Raw genomic sequence first — 18592 nt, 5'->3', positions numbered from 1 at the left:
AAAATCCCACCCATGATATTCGCTTATAAGAACATAAGAAATAGGAGCAGGAGTAGGCCATCTAGCCCTTCGAGCCTGCCCCGCCATTCAATAAGATCATGGCTGATCTGAAGTGGATCAGTTCCACTTTCCCGCTTTCTCCCCATAACCCTTAGTTCCCTTGTCTACCAAAAACCTATCTACCCGCGACTTAAATATATTCAGTGAGGTAGCCTGGTAACCCCATTATTGGGTACCTCTGTTTGTCAGTGTCACATTTTATCTGATAACACTCTGGTGAGGTACTTCAGGATGTGGTTCCTGTGCGAAAGTGTTCTGTCAGTGCAAGTTGTGGATATATGGGCCTGTATTTTGGGATTGGCAGTGAAGTGGGTGGCATTAGCTGTTGACCTCAATGAAAGTTGCCCCACAGTGGTTTACCGTTCTCCGTGGCTTGGGTTTTAACATGCCCGGCAGTAATTTGAAATCCTCGTGATGAGCAACAGTGATGTCACCAAACAAACGAAACAGCCAATCATCACCCACACATGGCAAAGCAGGAAGTAAAGCACACTGATTATTCTTCATTCGTTATGAATTTTAATCAGTGCAAACTAAAGGTTTTGACCGATGTTCCTGTAAACTGCATGCGTGCATGGCTAACCCAAGAGGTACCACAGAAACTGCTCACTAATTGTCTTCTGTAAGATGGACCGTAAGACGTGGGGGCAGAAGTAGGCCGTTCAGCCCATCAATTCTGCTCCACCATTCAATGAGATTATGACTGATCTGATTTAATCCAACTTTCCTGCCTTATCCCCATAACCCTTGATTCTCTTAAGGATTAGAGATCTATCTATGTCAGACTTGAACTTGACCCATCCTCTACAGCCCTCTGCGGTAAAGAATTCCACAGATTCGCTACCCTCTGAGAGAAGAAATTCCTTCACATCTCTGTCTTCAGTGGGTGGTCCCCTTACTCTGAGATCATGCCCTCTGGTTCCATGCTCACCCATAAGGGGAAACAAACTCTCAGCACCGACCCTCTTAAACCCCCTGAGAATCCAATATGTCTTAATAAGGTCGCCTCTCCTTCTAAACTCCAATGAATCCAGACTCAACCTCCTCAACCTCTCCTCAGAAGAAAATCCCTCCATACCCCGGATCGACCTAGCGAACCCTTCCTGTCCTGCCTCCAATGCCAGTATATCTTTCCACAAACAAGGGCACCAAAAATGTGTGAAGATATGCAAAAGAGAAAAATGGAACATTAGAAGCTGAAGCACTGTTAAAACACTCTTAAAAATGCCTCTTATTCTATGGAATTGTATCATAATGGAAACGTTTGTCATTACATAGGTCAAACATTGGATTTCCAAGGCCAGAGGGTTTGTTCAGGAGTAGTTATAACTTAGTAACCTGTTTAAAAGCTCAGTTATATCTTGTTAATTAGACATCATTGCTTCTGGGATTTTTAACAGTGATATTTCAGCATAAAGGGGAAGGTCTTGTAACATGTAAATATTCATTTGGGCAGCACAGTGGTTAGCACTGCTGCCTCACTGCACTGAGAATGTGGATTTGATTCCTGGCTCAGGTCACCGTCTGTGTGGAGCCTGCACGTTCTCCCCGTGTCTGCGTGGGTTTCCTTTGGGTGCTCCAGTTTCCTCCCACAGTCTGAAAGACATGCTGGTTAGGTGCATTGGCTGTGCTAAACTCTCCCTCAATGTACCCGAACAGGCGACGGAGTGCGGCGGCTCGGGGATTTTCACAGTAACTTCATTGCAGTGTTAATATAAGCCTTACTTGTGACATTAGTAAATAAACCTACTTACGTATGTTGTTAATTCAATATCACAGCTAACAGATTGAGCTAAGAAGCCTCCTTGGTAACCTTTACCAAGCCTTTGGTAGGTCTGCCAATCTATGCATCATCTTTGAGGGCTAGGAAAATATATATATTTTAAATTGCGCATTGAACTCAGGATGACACATACAAACAAGTTTTGACCTTGGGTTGAAGTGTTCAGCAGTAATCTGAAGGACAAGTATGGGGTAGTCTTCTTGAGACTGTGACAATAAAATTGGACCTTACACCTGGGAGGCTTCCCATCCAACCCTTGACACAACCCAACTCCACTATGTGATACATTTTGGTCAGAAGAATTTTGAAGGGGCTCCAGAAACAGGCTCCTGGGGCTAGACTCACACAAGCCTTTCAGAGTGGCAGGGTGAGTTGAGAAAACCATTCCAGAGAAAAGGGTATGGAATCCTTTTGATTTTATTTGATTTATTATTGTTACATGTATTAGCGTACAGTGATAAGTACAGTTCTCTTGCGTTTATACTGACAAAGCATACCGTTCATCGAGCAGGAAAGGAGAGAGTGCAGAATGTAGGGTTTCAGTCATAGCTAGGGTGTCAAGAAAGATCAACTTAATGCGAGGTGGGTCCATTCAAAAGTCTGACAGCGGCAGGGAAGAAGCTGTTCTTGAGTCGGTTGGTACGTGACCTCAGACTTTTGTATCTTTTTCTTGATGGAGGAAGGTGGAAGAGAGAATGTCCGGGGTGTGTGTGGGGTCCTTAATTATGCTGGCTGCTTTGCCGAGGCAGCGGGATGTGTAGACAGAGTCAATGGATGGAAGGCTGGTCTGTGTGATGGATTGGGCTTCATTCACGACTTTTTGTAGCTCTTTGCAGCCTTGGGCAGAGCAGGAGCCCATACCAAGCTGTGATACAACCAGAAAGAATGTTTTCTATGGTGCATCTGTAAAACTTGGTGAGAGTCATCGCTGACATGCAAAATTTCCTCAGTCTTCTGAGAAAGTAGAGGCGTTGATGGACTTTCTTAACTATAATGTCGGCATGGGGGGGACCAGGACAGGTTGTTGATGATCTGGACACTTAAAAACTTGAAGCTTTAGAAACTTAAAGCTAAATCCTTGGCTTTAGAATGCGAAACGGAGGGGAGGTATCGTAGCGGACAGGGGGGCAGGAGGGGGAAGGGAAACCATTCAAAGGTCCATTGACCTCAGGCAGGATTTTCCAGTTCTGGGGTGAGCGTGGCAGAAAAGTCCCACCCATAGTGTACAAGCCTTACGATACAGAAAACCAGGCAGTGAACGAGAACTGGGGTGGATTTTAAAGCCATGCGCGCCCAAAGACTGGATATTCATGCCTGAGGCCAACAGACCTTAAAATGGTACGCCGATTTTCCTGTCCCGCCTGCTACATTTCCCATAGCGGAAGGGATGAGAAATTTCTGGCCCTGGCATCAAGACTTTATCTCCTTAAAGTTTTTATTTACAACTCCTGCTCTCCCACACGATAGCCACGTTTTCATATATTCCAATGAACCCCCAGTTAATGCCCGTGTACTTGGGAGGAAGGGAGTTGGTGGGTGGATTTCCTAGTTCCACCCAAAGTCATCGGACTTTTCAATCATCTGTCCCAAATTTTCCATCCCACCCGCAAAGATTCCCGCGATGGGCAGGACTGGAAAAACCACCCAATTGAATATAATTAATACCCAGTTGATACAAGAGTAAAGGAACCATGTTGCACCTTAATAAATCCCCAGTGGGAGTTTATGTCAATTCAATTCAGGGGGCCATTCTTCAGAGAGGATATAGAAGAGATTTATTAGCATGGTTCTGGGGGTGCTGGAGTTTAGGTATGTGGCGAGGCTAGAGGAACTGGGGCTTGTTCTCCTTACAATAGAGAGGTTTAAGGGGAGATTGAGAGCGGCTCAATGGCACAGTGGTTAGCACTGCTGCCTCACAGCGCCAGGGACCAGGGTTCGATTCCCAGCTCGGGTCACTGTCTGTGTGGAGTTTGCACGTTCTCCCCATGTCTGAGTGGGTTTCCTCTGGGTGCTCTGGTTTCCTCCTATTGGTTAGGTGGATTGGCCATGCTAAATTGCCCCTTAGTGTCAGGGGGACTAGCTAGGGTAAATGCATAGTGCTATGGGGATAGGGCCTGGTGGAATTGTGCAGACTCAATGGGCCAAATGGCCTCCTTCTGTTCTGTAGGATTCTATGATTAAATGGAGAGGTTCGGTTGGTATCACGTGCTGACAGACTATGAAGGAGAAACTCTTCCCACCGGCAACAGGGTCAAGTAACTAAAAGAAACAGATTGACGGTTTGGTGACAGAGCCAGACACAAGGTGAGGACCACTTTATTGACGTCAGTGAGTTGTTGGGATCTGGAGCTCACTGCCTGAAGGGGTGCTGGAAGTCAATTCAGTGGTGAATTTCACTAACAAATTGGACAAGTGCTTGAAAGGGGGAAAGTTGTGGGGTTGTAGTGAAGCAGCAGGTGGAGAGGGATTAATTCATAGTTCTTTCACAGAGCCAACATTGGCACAATGGACTGAATGGCCATGTGCATTGCAGAGACTGTCCACTTTTAGCTATCAGGACAACAGTTTGGGATACAGACTTCTTAAGAATGTCATGTAATTATCTTAGTGAACTGAATAGAGTCCATTTAAATCTTTTCCCTTCTCCCTCTGGTGTAACAATATATGACCACGAAATTAGGAATCTAACTAATAACCAAATTTATCCGTTGTGAGATAAGTCCATCAGGATTAGAATCCAAACTTGGTCTCCAGTGTAGGTCAGTAGCCGAGTTAAATAACATCTACTTGTCCTCCGCCAATCCCATTGTTTGTTGATGCCTTGTCAAAGCGCCTGATGCGTCTGCCACTCGGCTTTTGTCTTGTGTGATTCACAGACCTCAGAGTTCAGCGTGTGTGGAATGACATCCATCAGTCACAGCGTGTCAGTGCTGCTCGAGCATTTCCGAGGGCACGTCACAGGGAGTTTTGACTTGCATCTGTCAAAGCCTGGGAGACTGAGGGCCCACTTGTCAAACTTGAGAAAGGCAGTGACAGTTTCTCAATTTTTGTGTGATGCATTTGGGAGAATGGTTAATTCTTTGCCACAGAAAGCCTGGCTTGAAGAGGGCCTGGACATGACTGTGAGACTGTCTCACATTTCCAGGCTGGTGCATTTGAGTATGGCTCCCACGTCATGGCAGATCCACCTGCTACCAAGTCCCTGACCCACGCATGCATATTTTCAGTGGGTCTTCAGAGCTTCAATTGCCTACTGTAACCCTGGATTCAGAGTGCAAGAAAAGCTTATCTTGAAGTCCACCTCTAACTTAACTCACGAGGAGAAAGAAATGAGGAACCTGCCTTTGTTCAGCAGCTTTCTTGATCTTGCAAAACATTTCACAGGCAACGTGGAGAGAGGATGCAGAAAAGGTTTTTCAGGGTGTTGCCCGGCTTGGAGGGTATTGGCTATCAGGAGAAATTGGGCAAACTTGAAGTTTTCACTTGAATATCGGAGGCTGAGGAGGTGACCTGCTAGAAGTTTACAAAATTATGAGGCATGGATAGAATAAATAGTCAGAATCTTTTTCCCCAGGGTAGAAATGTTAATTACTCGGGGACACGGGTTTAAGGTAAAAGGGGCAAAGTTCAAAGGTGATGTGAGAGGTAAGTTTTTTACCCAGAGGCTGGTGAGTGCTTGGAATGGATTGCCAGAGCAGGTGACAGAAGCAGATACAATAGCAACGTTTAAGAGGCATCTTGAGAGATACATGAAAGGACAGGAAATACAGAGACCCAGATCGCATAGAGGCAGAAGGTCTTTAGTTTAGAAAGGCGTCATGTGTCAGCATAAGCATGGTGGGACAAAAGGCCTGCCCCTGTTCTTTATTTTTTAATTAACTAACTATACAGCACAGTCACTGGCGCAGTGTAGGGGAAAATGGCAATTATTTGCACACAATTCTGCATGCAGTATTCAGGTAAACAGCCGAGGGTGAAACTAAATGAGTTGTCCATTGCTTGAGTGTGGGACATTGCAGTTACCAAACAGATAGAAGACCTGTGCCACTATCAATAGTGAACTGTAGGCATAATGTGGAAAGTAAGACAATGAATACTCCTCCATTCATCCCGGTCCATAGCCTTTTTAAGTGGCTTACACTTGATTTTCACCCTGCAAAGACCCATTTAATTACAACATTTCAATGTCAGGACTAACTTGACTTTTGCTCCATTTTTAGCAGAGTACGTGTAGGTAACTAGTAATTCCTTCACTCTCAGTTCTCCCCTTTATCATTCAGGAGCCCCTATTGATGGAGTACGTTACCGTGGGTGTGCTAGCCCTCATCCTTCAGGTGTCAGCCTAGATTAGGAAGCGTTGTCTCACTATTGAATAGCACAGCATGTAGCAAATACTGATCCTGATCATCCCCAGTGTCCACATCTGAGTACTTGATGGTGTCAGCCCTGGCACAATTAGTAGAAATGATGCGGAGATGCCAGCGTTGGACTGCGGTGGGCACGGTAAGACGTCTCACAACACCAGGTTAAAGTCCAACGGGTTTATTTGGCATCACGAGCTTTTGGAGTGCTGCTCCTTCACCTGATGAAGGGACAGTGCTCCAAAGGCTTGTGCTGCCAAATAAACAGGTTGGATTTTAACCTGGTGTTGTGAGACTTCTTACAATTGCTAGAACCCATGCCTCAGTCAGAGCCTTCAGCATCTGACACTTCAGTGCGGTACCGAGGGAGTACAGCACTGCCAGAAGTCCTAGTTTTTTCATGAACTGAGGCCCCATCTGCGCTGTCAGGTGACTGCAAAAATTCCAACTGAATTATTCAAAGAATAGAAAGAAAGTACACTCAGTGACCTGGCCAATACTTAACAGGCATGGCTTAAAGAGGTAGTTGGTTGTTTACTTCTGAGAGATCAGGTTTTTTTTCACTCATGGGACATGGGCGTCGCTGGCTGTCCAGAATTTATTGCCCATCCCTCGTTGCCTGAGAGCCGTTGAGAGTCAACCACATTGCTTCGGCTCTGGAATCACATGTCGGCCAGACCGGGTAAGGATGGCAGATTTCCTTCCCTAAAGGATATTATTGAACCAGATAAGTTTTTTTCACAATCAATAATGGTTTCATGGTCATCAGTAGATTCCTAATTCCAATTTTTTTTTAATGGAAATCAAATTTTACCATCTGCTGTGGCAGGATTCGAACCCGGGTCCCCAGAACATTAGTTGAATTTCTAGATTAATAGCCTAGTGGTAATATCACGAGGCCATCATCTTCCCTTGGTAGTTTTACTTCAGAAAGGTGACTACAAAATCATGAAGCGAGATTTCCATTTGAATATCCTTTTTTATATTCTCATGGTACCTCAAAACAATTTATGACCAGTGAGGTACGTTTTATTGAGTACAGTAACTGTTGTTATAGAATCATCATAGAATTGCTACAGTGCAGAAGGAGGCCATTCAGCCCGTCAAGACTGCACTGACTCTCTGGTAGAGTAACTTACCCAAGTTCTCTCACTCGCTCTAGCCCTGCAACCCCACACATGTCCCATGGCTAATCCATCTAACCCACACAAGTTGGGGCACAAAGAGGTGATTTACCATGGCCTATCCACCTAACCTTCACCTCTTTGGACTGTGGGAATAGATCGGAGCATCCGGAGGAAACCCATGCAGGCACGGGGAAAACATGCAAACTCCCCGCAGACTGTGACCCAAGCCGGGAATCAAACCCAGATCTCAAGCGCTGTGAAGCAGCGGTGGTAACCACTGTGCCGCCCCAATGTAATGTAGGAAACACGGCACCTATTTCGGACTTAAGAGGGCCCCACAGACAGCGATGTGATAACCACCAGATTTTACAATAACTGATTTGAGCGATGTTAGGCAAGGGTTTTTTTTTTACATCCATCTGAAAGGGTGAATGGAGCTTGACTTTGATGTTTCATCCAAAAGGCAGCACCTGTGACTGTGCAGCACTCCCTCAGTGGTGCACTGGAGTACCAGCCTAGATTTTGTCCTTGGGTGCCTGGAGTGCACCTTGAACTCACAACCTTCTGGCTTGGGCAATACTGACTGATTCGTGGTCGGGACTGCCTAATTTGCGGACAGATGGCGACCCTTTGCTGCTTCCTTCAGGCGGTGATTCCTCCTGTGTGTGTACAGACAGAGAGGGTCAGCGGGGTATCCCAAATATCAAGCCAAGAACAAAGGCCTCCAATATCGAAACCAGAATAGTGATCTATTCTTTGAAGTTGTTTCCACCAGGTGGCCAACAAGGAGTTAGTTGACTTTAATGACTGGATTTGGATGCTACAACTGACCTCATTGCCTCAAATCCAAAAGAGGAAGTCAGACTGCATTGTAATACCCTCAGCTTCATTCATAAGAGTGATCACCAGGTCAAGGTACTGATAGGTAACCTACCACTTAGGAGGGCAGAAGCAGCAGATACCTGGGCACACCACCATCTGCAAGCTCTCCTCCAAGCCGCTTGTCATCCTGACTTGGAAATATATCGGCTGTTCCTTCACTGTCAAAATCCTGGAATTCCCTGCCGAACAGCACTGTGGTGCACCTGCACCACGTGGACTGCAGTGGTTCAAGAAGGCAGCTCACCACCACCTTCTCAAGAGCAGCTAGGGAGGTCCAATAAATATGTCCAATGAAAGAATAAATACAGAAAAGAATAAAATAAGGCCCATGCTAGTATCCTCAGGAAAGAAGGGGGGAGTGCTGGACAAAAATATCCCATTTGAGAAGCAGGGACCTTTGAGTAGAGTAAATTTCGACAACTGGGATATTTCCATCATGCCCCATTTCATCAAGGGATTGAGGCACAAAAGGTGATACTGTATTTAAAACTAGATGAAGTGACATAGTCCCGACAGATGATAGAATTCCTCACAGGATAGCTTGATGCTCTGGACAATGTATTCAGAGGGGAGGCATCAAATCATAGCAACATCTTCCTGCGGGGAGAAAATGTTGTTTCCTTCCATTTTGTAAGAACAACCTTGTTTGGAACCTGTAGACACAGGGCCCATCTGCTCATCAACTTTACAAGGTGATGTGCTTGGCCTGGAGGAGCTGTTCCAAAGAAAGCAAGTCCGATCAAAGTGGAGGGAAAATATAACTTCGAAACATTCGTTAAGAAGTTGAAGGATAACAATTTGGCATTTACAAAATTGTCCAACTTTACCTCAGAAATGATTTCAGTCTGAAAGCCTCGCAGTTGATGTAATATAGCTGTGAATGGGGTGGTAAAGTGCTCAGGTGTAGTGGTTGAAATTCCGTCTTGTTGTTTAAACATTGCTTCTGGTTAACATTTGGGAACAGTCAAGGTCGATGGAAGAGGACCAGAATGTTCCAACCAATTGGGTTCACTCTCTGCAGCGGTGACTGAAATGGTTCTACCCACCAATACCGTGGGGTATCATTGGTCAAGAACACAATGCAACGTCTGAAGGTTGTGCCGGTTAGGAGGATTGGCCATACTAAATTGTCCCTTAGTGTCAGGGGGATTAGCAGGGTAAATATTTGGGGTTCTGGGAATAGAACCTGGGTGGGATTGTGGTTAGTGCAGAATCGATGGGCCGAATGTCCTCCTTCTGTACTGTAGGGATTCTACGATTCTAACATAGCAGGAGAGGGAGGGAGCAGCGCCTGAAACACTGGCGGTTGTTTTGGAATTCGTGATCGGAATTGAGGTAAAAGCAAATTACTGCGGATGCTGGAATCTGAAACCAAAACAGAAAATGCTGGAAAATCTCAGTAGGTCTGGCAGCATCAGTGGGGAGAGAATGCCAGGTGGACACAGCCCAGCCATGTTCTCCACTACTCGCACCCCCACCCCACCCCCACCCCACCCCGGGCCATCATGCCTGGTCTACATTTGCGGAGGACAGTTGTGATTTTCACTGGGTTCCCTCTGTGCCCGAGGACCAGAGAATCCCAGGACTAGGAAGAATCAGGCCTTACAAGGACAAGGCATGTATAAATGCTAATCTGGCATTAGGAGCTGGGAGGATGGCAATGGGACTTTGCACCGGCGCTGAACACACTTGACCCCTCATCCCCGATTCTCTGACCCTCCTCCAGTCCAATGCGATCTGCGGTGGGCAGAACGTGCTGGAAATTCGCAGCCAGTGGTTCAAGCCTGGAAACATCCAGACTGGAAATGTTGGCTCTGCTCCCTTCACACAGATGCTGCCAGACCCGCTGAGGTTTTCCTGCATTTACTGTTTTGATTGTAGAAATCTGAACCAATGTTTTCACGCTGCAACACTCAAAGTGTAAGCCCATGGCTTCAAAACCATCCAAAGCCTCAGCACCTCCCTCCCTACCTGCGTAACCTCCTCCAGGCCCACAAGATGGAGTCTCGGAGTCGTAGGCCAGGATTTTCCAGCCACGCTTGCCCCAAAGACTGGAAAATCCCTCCCAAGGTCAACCTTTCCACTATTCCTGCAGCGCACGGGATGGAAAAATTCTGCGCATAGAGTCTTAGAGCACAAAAAGAGACCCTTAAGCCCATCAACATCTGTGCCCACCATTAAACACTGATTTATTCTAATCCTATTTTCCAGCACTTATTCCATGGCTATACATGATACAGTGTTCCAAGTGTTCATCTAAATGCTTCTTAAATGTTGTGTGGAGGACATCTGCAGTCCTCATTTCTGGCCTCTTGTGTGGCTATCAGAATATTTTGTTTATTAGTCACAGGTGAGGCTCACATTAACACTGCGATGAAGTTGCTGTGAAATTCCCCTAGTCGCCACATTCCGGCACCTGTTCGGGTCAATGCACCCTAACCAGCACTTCTTTCAGATTGTGGGAGGAGACCAGATCTCCCGGAGGAAACCCAAGCAGACATGGGGAGAACGTGCAGACTCTGCACAGAAGGGACCGGAGCCAGGAATCGAACCCGGCTCCCTGGCGCTATGAGGCAGCTGTGCTAATCACTGGGCCACCAAGCTGCCCATCGTCTCCATCACTCCACTGTTGGCAGACATGTCTTCAGCTGCTTTGGAATTCCTTCAGTAAAGTGCTTTGCATCTCCCTCTCTTCCCTTCAACATCTCACTCTGGCCAAAGTCTCTGGCTACGTGTCCAAAGATTTCCTTAGGCGATACCATGCTGAACTGTTCTTAGTGATTGAAGAGGCTGGTGTAGTGTTCCGTTATTAAATACATGGAACATTTCAAATACATGGAACGTTTATATTTTGAAGTATGTAGACTGTAGGCCCAAAGATGGAGGGATTGAAAATCAGGGGTACAGAAATAGGTAAGAATGGGAGGGAGGGAGGGGTCATTCTGTTGAACACACTTCAATGTCTGAAAAGAGACGTTGAGCTAAATCCCACTTTCTACATCATGGTTTACAACCCTTCAAAAACACGTTTCCTAAATACCTCTCAATCGTGCCCTCACCTCCAGCTGAGAGTAAGAAGTCTGACCACATTGTGTTTACCCCAGTCCAACGCCGGCATCTCCACATCGCTCCAACTGAGAGGGCAGAGAATGCCTCAACTCCTTCGTATCTCATCCAAGTGATGGCACCTCTGACAGTGCAGTGCTCCCCCAGCCCTGTCGCTCTCTCTGCCCGGCCATGGGGTAAGCTGGAGTCAGCCGGGAGGAGTTGAAACTGCCAAGGTGGTCTCTAACGTGACCAGCTGACCATGTCATTTCAAATATTACTTTTCCCTGAATTTCCTTATTGCTCGCAGTGTGAGCTCAACCGAGCAAGCTGTGGGCACAAGAAGTGGAAAGGGATGGGGCACCTTCCGATGGTGGTATGGCCGTTCTATTCCATTGGGTTTTTCCTTTGGGTCCCAGTGTGTAAGGTCTTGCTGATATCCATTAAATAGTGATTCAATACTGAGCCCAGTGCCTCAGGGTGCCAAAATCCATGGTGTATGGATGTCCGTGCACCTTTGGGAGAGAGGAATGGAAGTTTGGCAGGAAAAAGAGAATGTCTGAAAAGCTCTGCTGTTGGCAGGGGCAATAACATAAGAATAACCCCAAATTGTTTCAATCAGTGGGCATCATTGTTCCTCTACCTCCTGAAGAAACTTCACCTCGTGACTTCTCTCTCTTTACAAACCCGAAGGGGAGATTTTCCAACACTGTTTTTTGCAGGAGGGTTCCCAGTGTGACTTTTACACCGCCGTTCCGATTGTCCCCCCCCCCCCCCAACTAATGACATAATGGGGTTCCCGTCATGATAGGTCAGCAACCTCACTGGCGCACATTCACATCTACCGACTGGGCCTCTCTGTTGTGGAGAATTCCCCAGCCTTCTGGCAAGACCTCGTATCGGTGGGGTTTTACGACAGGTTTGGTAAAGTGGGTAAATTGGTGAACAGAACCTGGGTGCCTAGGTCAGTCCAATCCCTGGCGGGAGGGGTGGAGGGGGAGGGGGGCGGGTAGTCATGCCCAGGCAGTAACCTGACAGTGCTCCTGTTTTCGAGGGTTGGGGGGGGTGGGGTTGGTGGGGAATGGGGAGGGAGGGAAGGGAAGCCTTCCATGGGAGGGGTTCGGGGTGGCAGGGTTGTTTTGTGTCTTTGGGGGTGGTTCCTTTTTAACATTTTTATTCTTTTGACACTGGAGTGCCCCTTTTCAAAGGTCTGAAGGTTCCATCGTGTCTGCAGGCCTCAGGTTATTATACAGGAGGTTGTATTTAAACAGCATCAACTAAATCACTTCCCACTTTGGGCAACCGTTGCTTGTCTTCAGTTCAAATTTTATGAGTCACTGAACTCTTTGGCATGATGGCACAGTGGTTAGCACTGTTGCCGCACAGCACTAGGGACCCAGGTTCGATTCCCGGGGGCTTGGGTCACTGTCTGTGTGGAGTCTGCATGTTCTCTCCGTGTTTGTGTGGGTTTCCTCTGGGCGCTCCAGTTCCCTCCCACAGATCAAAGACGTTCAGGTTGAAGTTTAAAGTTTATTTACTAGTGTCACAAGTAGGCTTACATTAACACTGCGATGAAATTACTGTGACAATCCCCTAGTCGCCACACTCCAGCGCCTGTCCGGGTACACTGAGGGAGAGTTTAGCACGGCCAATGCACCTAACCAGCACATCTTTCAGACTGTGGGAGGAAACCAGAGCATGCGGAGGAAACCCACGCAGACACGGGGAGAACGTGCAGACTCTGCACAGACAGTGAATTGAACCTGGGTCCCGGGCGCTGTGCAGCATTGCTAAACACTGTGCCACCATGCCATTTGCATAGGTGCATTGGCCGGGCTAAATTCTCCCTCAACGTACCCGAACGGGCGCTGGAATGTGGCAACTGGGGGATTTTCACAGTAACTTCATTGCAGCTTTAATGAAAACCTACTTGTGACACTAATAAATAAATAAACTTTAAAACTTATAAAACATTACACTTTACTAGAAAAGTGGCTTGGAGCAGGCAGGACCTTTAGTCATAACTTAAGGTTGTGGGCCATTCTGGGAGGCGTGATGCGTTGAACCTTCTGGAGGCTGGTTGAGAGGTGAGGATTGTTGCACTGTCACAAGATTCTGTCTCTCTGTGATGGAGCCAACACCTGGAGTTACCCTCCAGTTGGGGCACCTTTTCTGAGCACATGGTGAGATTAATGTTGGTGATGCTCCCTGATTGAACCAAAATACAGAACTTGCTAGCTTCCCCACCTAAACCTGTCCATGCGTCAGCTTGACGCTAGTGCCAGCACATGTAAAGAAGTGCTAGCCGTGGTGTGGAGATGCCAGCGTTGGACTGGGGTGGGCACAGTAAGAAGCCCCAGGTTAAAGTCCAATAGGTTTATTTGGTATCACGAGCTTTCAGAGCACTGCTCCTTCATCAGGTGAATCTCATGGTTAACAATGTGCGACGCAGCAAGATTCACATTACACTGAGATTCACAATAAACCCTGCAGTGTCAATATTGCTATTGTTGTCTCTCAGCTCCTTGATCAGAAAAGATTGAACAAATCTCAGTTTATAATCATAGAATCACCATGGCGCAGAAAGATGCCATTCGGCCCATTGAGCCTGCACCAGGCCCTGTCCCCGTAACCCAACCTTGCAAATCCCCCCGACACTAACGGGCAATTTAGCCTGATTAATCCACCTAACCCGCACATCTTTGGACTGTGGGAGGAAACCGGAGGACCTGTGCAAACCCACGCCGACACGGGGAGAACATGCAAAGTCCACACACGCTAAGCTGGGAATTGAATCCAGGTTCCTGGCACTGTGAGGCAGCAGTGCTAACCACTGTGCCACCCTGTGATGAGTTAAGCATGTTGGTTAAGGAATGGAGCCCCACATTTTCCTCGTTGGGTAAGGATGACGGGTTTCTTTCCTTGAAAGACATTAATAAAACAATTATCAGACAGTTTCAAGATCAAATTTACTCATAGTTTAACTTAATTCCAAATCTCAAACTGTTACAATGGGCTCTGAATTCATGATCTCTGGATTTTGTCGCAAAGTATTTAGCTGTATGACCGTAACGTCGCATGATGACACCAACACACACACGCGTGCAAACACACAGGTGAAAAATGCAACATGAATGAAATGCCTGTGGTAGAAGTTTGTTAGAGGGTGTTCCATATCTTGTCTGAACCTCTGTTATCAAATTCTACATGGTTTTATGAGCAGTATTCTTTAGAAGCGCTATCATTTGGGCATCCAGGTTACAGTCACAGCAAGCTACATGAAAGATATTTCATTAAGTATTTTCAGTTAGCATTTTTGAGTGCAGATTTTATATTACCAATCAATCGCTGCCCTGTTCTCCTGCCTTATCAGCTTTCCCTCCCCGGGCCAATGTCACTCATTCCTTCCCAATCATTTTCTCCTCCTCACTTTCCTCTGTTGCCTGCACCACTTCATCACTGACAGACCAGGTTCATAAGTTCATAAGATATTGGAGCAGAATTAGACCATTTGACCCATCGAGTCTGTTCTGCCATTCGATTTTGGCTGATATGTGCCTCATCCCCATTTTCCTGCATTCTCCCCATAACCCTTCAACCCATTATCAATTAAAAACCTGTCTAACTGCTCCTTAAATGTACTCACTGTCCCAGCATCCACCACACTTTGGAGTAGCGAATTCCACAGATTCACAACCCTTTGGGAGAAGTAGTTTCTCCTCAACTCTGTTTTAAATTTGCTACCCCTTATCCTAAGACCTCCTAGAATGCACCACAAGAGAAAGCAGGTTTAGTTTATCAATACCTTTTATCATCTGATAGACCTCAATCTGATCTCCACTCATTCTTCTAAATTCCAGAGAGTTTTGGCCTAAGTTGTTCACTCAACCAGATGAAGCAACATTGGCTCTTGCTTCTCTCTTCAGTTTTCCCCAATCTTCAGGAGAAAACTCCTGTCCTCAGCTTGACTGGGCAATCTGTCACTGAAAGCATGAAGCTACCTGTATGCGATGAGGTGCACTGGGGCTTCAGCTTGTCAGAGTACTCAGATGCCGGTATATCCTGAAGACCACCATGGAGAAATGTGTGAGATGGCAGCAACGCTGCCTAAACCCTGCCCGGTGTTTTATTTGTGTAGTGGAGGAACATTCATTTCCTTGCAGCAGAGTGCTGGCCCACTCCTCTACTTTACAGCAAGGTTACACTCAGTAACCAGAGACATGGAGCCATAGAGGTTTACAGTATGGAAATAGGCCCTTCAGCCCAACTTGTCCATGCTGCCCAGCTTTTATCACTAAGCTAGTCCCAATTGCCCCCATTTAGCCCATATCCCTCTATATCCATTTTACCCATGTAACTCTAAAATATATATAAATATATGCATAAATATCTCCCACTTTCTATGGCTTTGAAAAAGGGTCATCTGGACTGGAAAGGTCAGCTCTTTTCTCTCCTTACAGCCAGATCCGCTGAGATTTTCCAGCATTTTCTCTTTTGGTTTCAGATTCCAGCAGACCTAGTAATTTGCTTTTAACTGTCTAAATGCTTTTCAAAAGACAAAATTATACCCGCCTCTACTGCTACCTCTGGCAACTCGTTCCAGACACACACCACCCTCTGTGTGAATAAATTGTCTCTCTAGACCCTTTTGTATCTCTCCCCTCTCATCTCAAACCTATGTCCTCTAGTTTTAGACTCCCCTACCTTTGGGAGCAAGGCACCCAGGTTGATCATGGCTTTTGTTTTACACAAAAACTAACCACAAAAAATGTTGCACGTAACCACAAAGGAGGGCCAGTGAAAAATTAAAACTGAGTGCAATGCTTGTGTGAGTATAGTCGTCAGCAGATGATACAGGCCAATTAAAAACAACCACCACATCTCAACATCTCTGTTGTATTTTTGTAACTTATTTCAGAACTGTATGAGACCAATAGCCGTGGTCATCTGTGCTTGAGTTGGAGATGCATCTAGGTTTAATATTAAGGTTGTGTACTGCAGCATAATTAAGGACCCCATGAACCCTGGACATTCTCTCTTCCATCGGGAAAAAGTTAGAAAAGTCTGAGGTCACGTACCAACCGACTCAAGAACAGCTTCTTCCCTGCTGCTGTCAGACTTTTGAATGGACCTACCTGGCATTGAGTTGATCTTCCTCTACACCCTAGCTATGACTGTAACATTACATTGTGCACCCTCTCCTTTCCTTCTCTATGAACGATATGTTTTGTCTGTACAGTGCGCAAAAAAAAAACGTTTTTACTGCATGTTAATACAAGGGACAATAATAAATCAAATCAAAAAGGATTCAACAAGAGTTCAAATCAATCACATACCTTAGATGAATTCAAAATTGTTTCTCTCGAATTGCTGACAGATCTTTGTGACTCATTTGTGATCTCCTGGTCTGGCTGGTGTCTGCGACATTTTGCTAGCTCACCTGCCTCTCTGCCTGGGGGGATGCGGGGGTCACCTTGAGTGGGACCGGAAGTGGGAAGGGCTGAAAAATCCTCCCTCTCAGTTGCCTATTTACCTCACCACACTTTAAAACTAGAATATCAAAAAGTTCTTCAAAGTCAATGTGAATCTAAGGTGGATATTGAGACACAGTAAGTAGTCTCACAACACCCAGGTTAAAGTCCAATAGGCTTATTTGGTAGCATGAGCTTTCGGAGCACTGCTCCTTCATCCGGTGAGTCACCTGATGAAGGGGCAGCGCTCCGAAAGCTCGTGCTACCAAATAAACCTGTTGGGACTTTAACCTGGTGTTGCGAGACTACTTACTGTGCCCACCCCAGTCCAACGCTGGCAACTCCACACCATGATATTGAGATAGGTGGGGCGTTATTGAGTTTGATGTTTTGTCACATGTTGTCTTTGTTTCGATGCCTCGTATTAGGGCTGTGATAAAGGTTTGTTTTGGAGATTTGGGAGAATAGAGTCAAAACGTCAAGCTCCTTTGTGGCAAGTGTGCGACTGGATTCGGCAGGATGAAGGGTCAGAGATCTTTGAATGAGTGTTCAAGTGAAGATGCTTTTTTTTTAGAAAAAGAAATAATGTCAATGCAGAACTAGAGGCCGGAATTCTCCCATCCTGCCCGCCACTGGAATTTTAGCGGCTGGGTTGCGGAGAATATGAAATCCCATTGATGGTCGGGCAGTAATTTCCAGCTTTTAGACCAGCGTGGCTAGGGAGTTCTGTCCAGAGTCTTTATTGCAGCCCTAATGTATGTGATGTCAAAAGGCTTATCTCAAATGTGCAAAGTAACACGTTTTGCCCAAACCCTTCCCCAGGTAAAGGACCAGAGACAATATATGCCGGACAAAAACTCAATGACAATGACTGGCACACGGTTCGAGTGGTTCGTCGAGGTAAAAATCTGAAGCTGATGGTCGATGAAGTCACTGCAGAAGGTACGATGGTCTTGTTTCCTGGAACCAGTCGAGACTCTCGTTTTCGATAGTCAGATAAGAGTGGGTTAAATTGTCTCCAAGGACATTTAATGAATGTGAAGCTGTTTTGATTTAATGATTTGGGGAGGCGGTGGTGCCGTGATGTTGTCGCTGGACTGGTAATCCAGAGAGCCAGCGTGATGCTCTGCGGACCTGGGTTCAAATCCCGCCACGACAGATGGTGAAATTTGAATTCAATAAAAATCTGGAATTACAAATCTGCTGATGACCATGAAACCATTGTTGTAAAAACCCATCTAGTTCACCAATGTCCCTTTAGGGAAGGAAATCTGCCGTCCTTACCTGGTCTGGCCTACGTGTGATCCTGGATCCACAGTAATGTGGTTGACTCTTAAATGCCCTCAGGAATGGGCAATAAACGCTGGCCCAGCCAGTGACACCCACATCCCCTGAATAAATCATTTAAAAAATACATGATGAGTCCAGGTTAATTTGACAGCAAATAATGGCCCTTTTGTGCCTCATTTTACTGCTACATCAGTTGGCCCAGGTAAGAATGCATTATACAATGCAGGAAAGTCTCAGTTACAATCTCCATCTGCACCACACAAGCTAATGTGCTGGGTTCAATGTTCAGCTCACCTTGGCATGTGTGCCGATATGACAGTAATTTGAAAGAACGCAACATTTACTGGAAGACGGAGTCAGGAAGTAAGATTGTTCAAACAAAATGCCGATCTCCACTTCTGGAGGAACAGAAACAAAGGCAACGGGAATTATATTAAACTTGTGTTGAACTTTGGTCACACCAAATGTGGGCTGCTGCAAACAGTTCACGTTTATGAAAAGGAAAAGATGTTTTAAAAAAAGGATAACGCGAGAACTGTAAAGTTAAAAAGTTTATTTATTAGTCACAAGTAA

The 18592-nt window shown here is 46.0% G+C and overlaps 1 protein-coding gene across 25 annotated transcripts in view; it reads left to right on the top strand.

Moving 5' to 3' along the window:
- nrxn3a (neurexin 3a) overlaps nucleotides 1–18592 on the top strand; it is a 1599218-nt gene that overhangs the window by 657764 nt on the left and 922862 nt on the right. For all 25 annotated transcript variants that reach the window (XR_013888541.1, XR_013888540.1, XM_080202257.1 and 22 more), the window contains one exon: nucleotides 17552–17671. Coding sequence is in view for 23 of the 25 variants with exons in the window: in XM_080202257.1 (XP_080058383.1) it covers nucleotides 17552–17671 (120 nt within the window). In the remaining 2 variants the exon portion in view is untranslated. The remainder of the gene's footprint in view (nucleotides 1–17551; nucleotides 17672–18592) is intronic.

This window comes from Carcharhinus amblyrhynchos, chromosome 14 (assembly GCF_965287045.1).
Source record: "Carcharhinus amblyrhynchos chromosome 14, sCarAmb.v2.hapA, whole genome shotgun sequence".
NCBI lineage: Eukaryota > Metazoa > Chordata > Chondrichthyes > Carcharhiniformes > Carcharhinidae > Carcharhinus > Carcharhinus amblyrhynchos.
The sequence above is the reverse complement of the archived record's forward strand: the minus strand, read 5'-3'. Positions and strand labels throughout refer to the sequence as shown.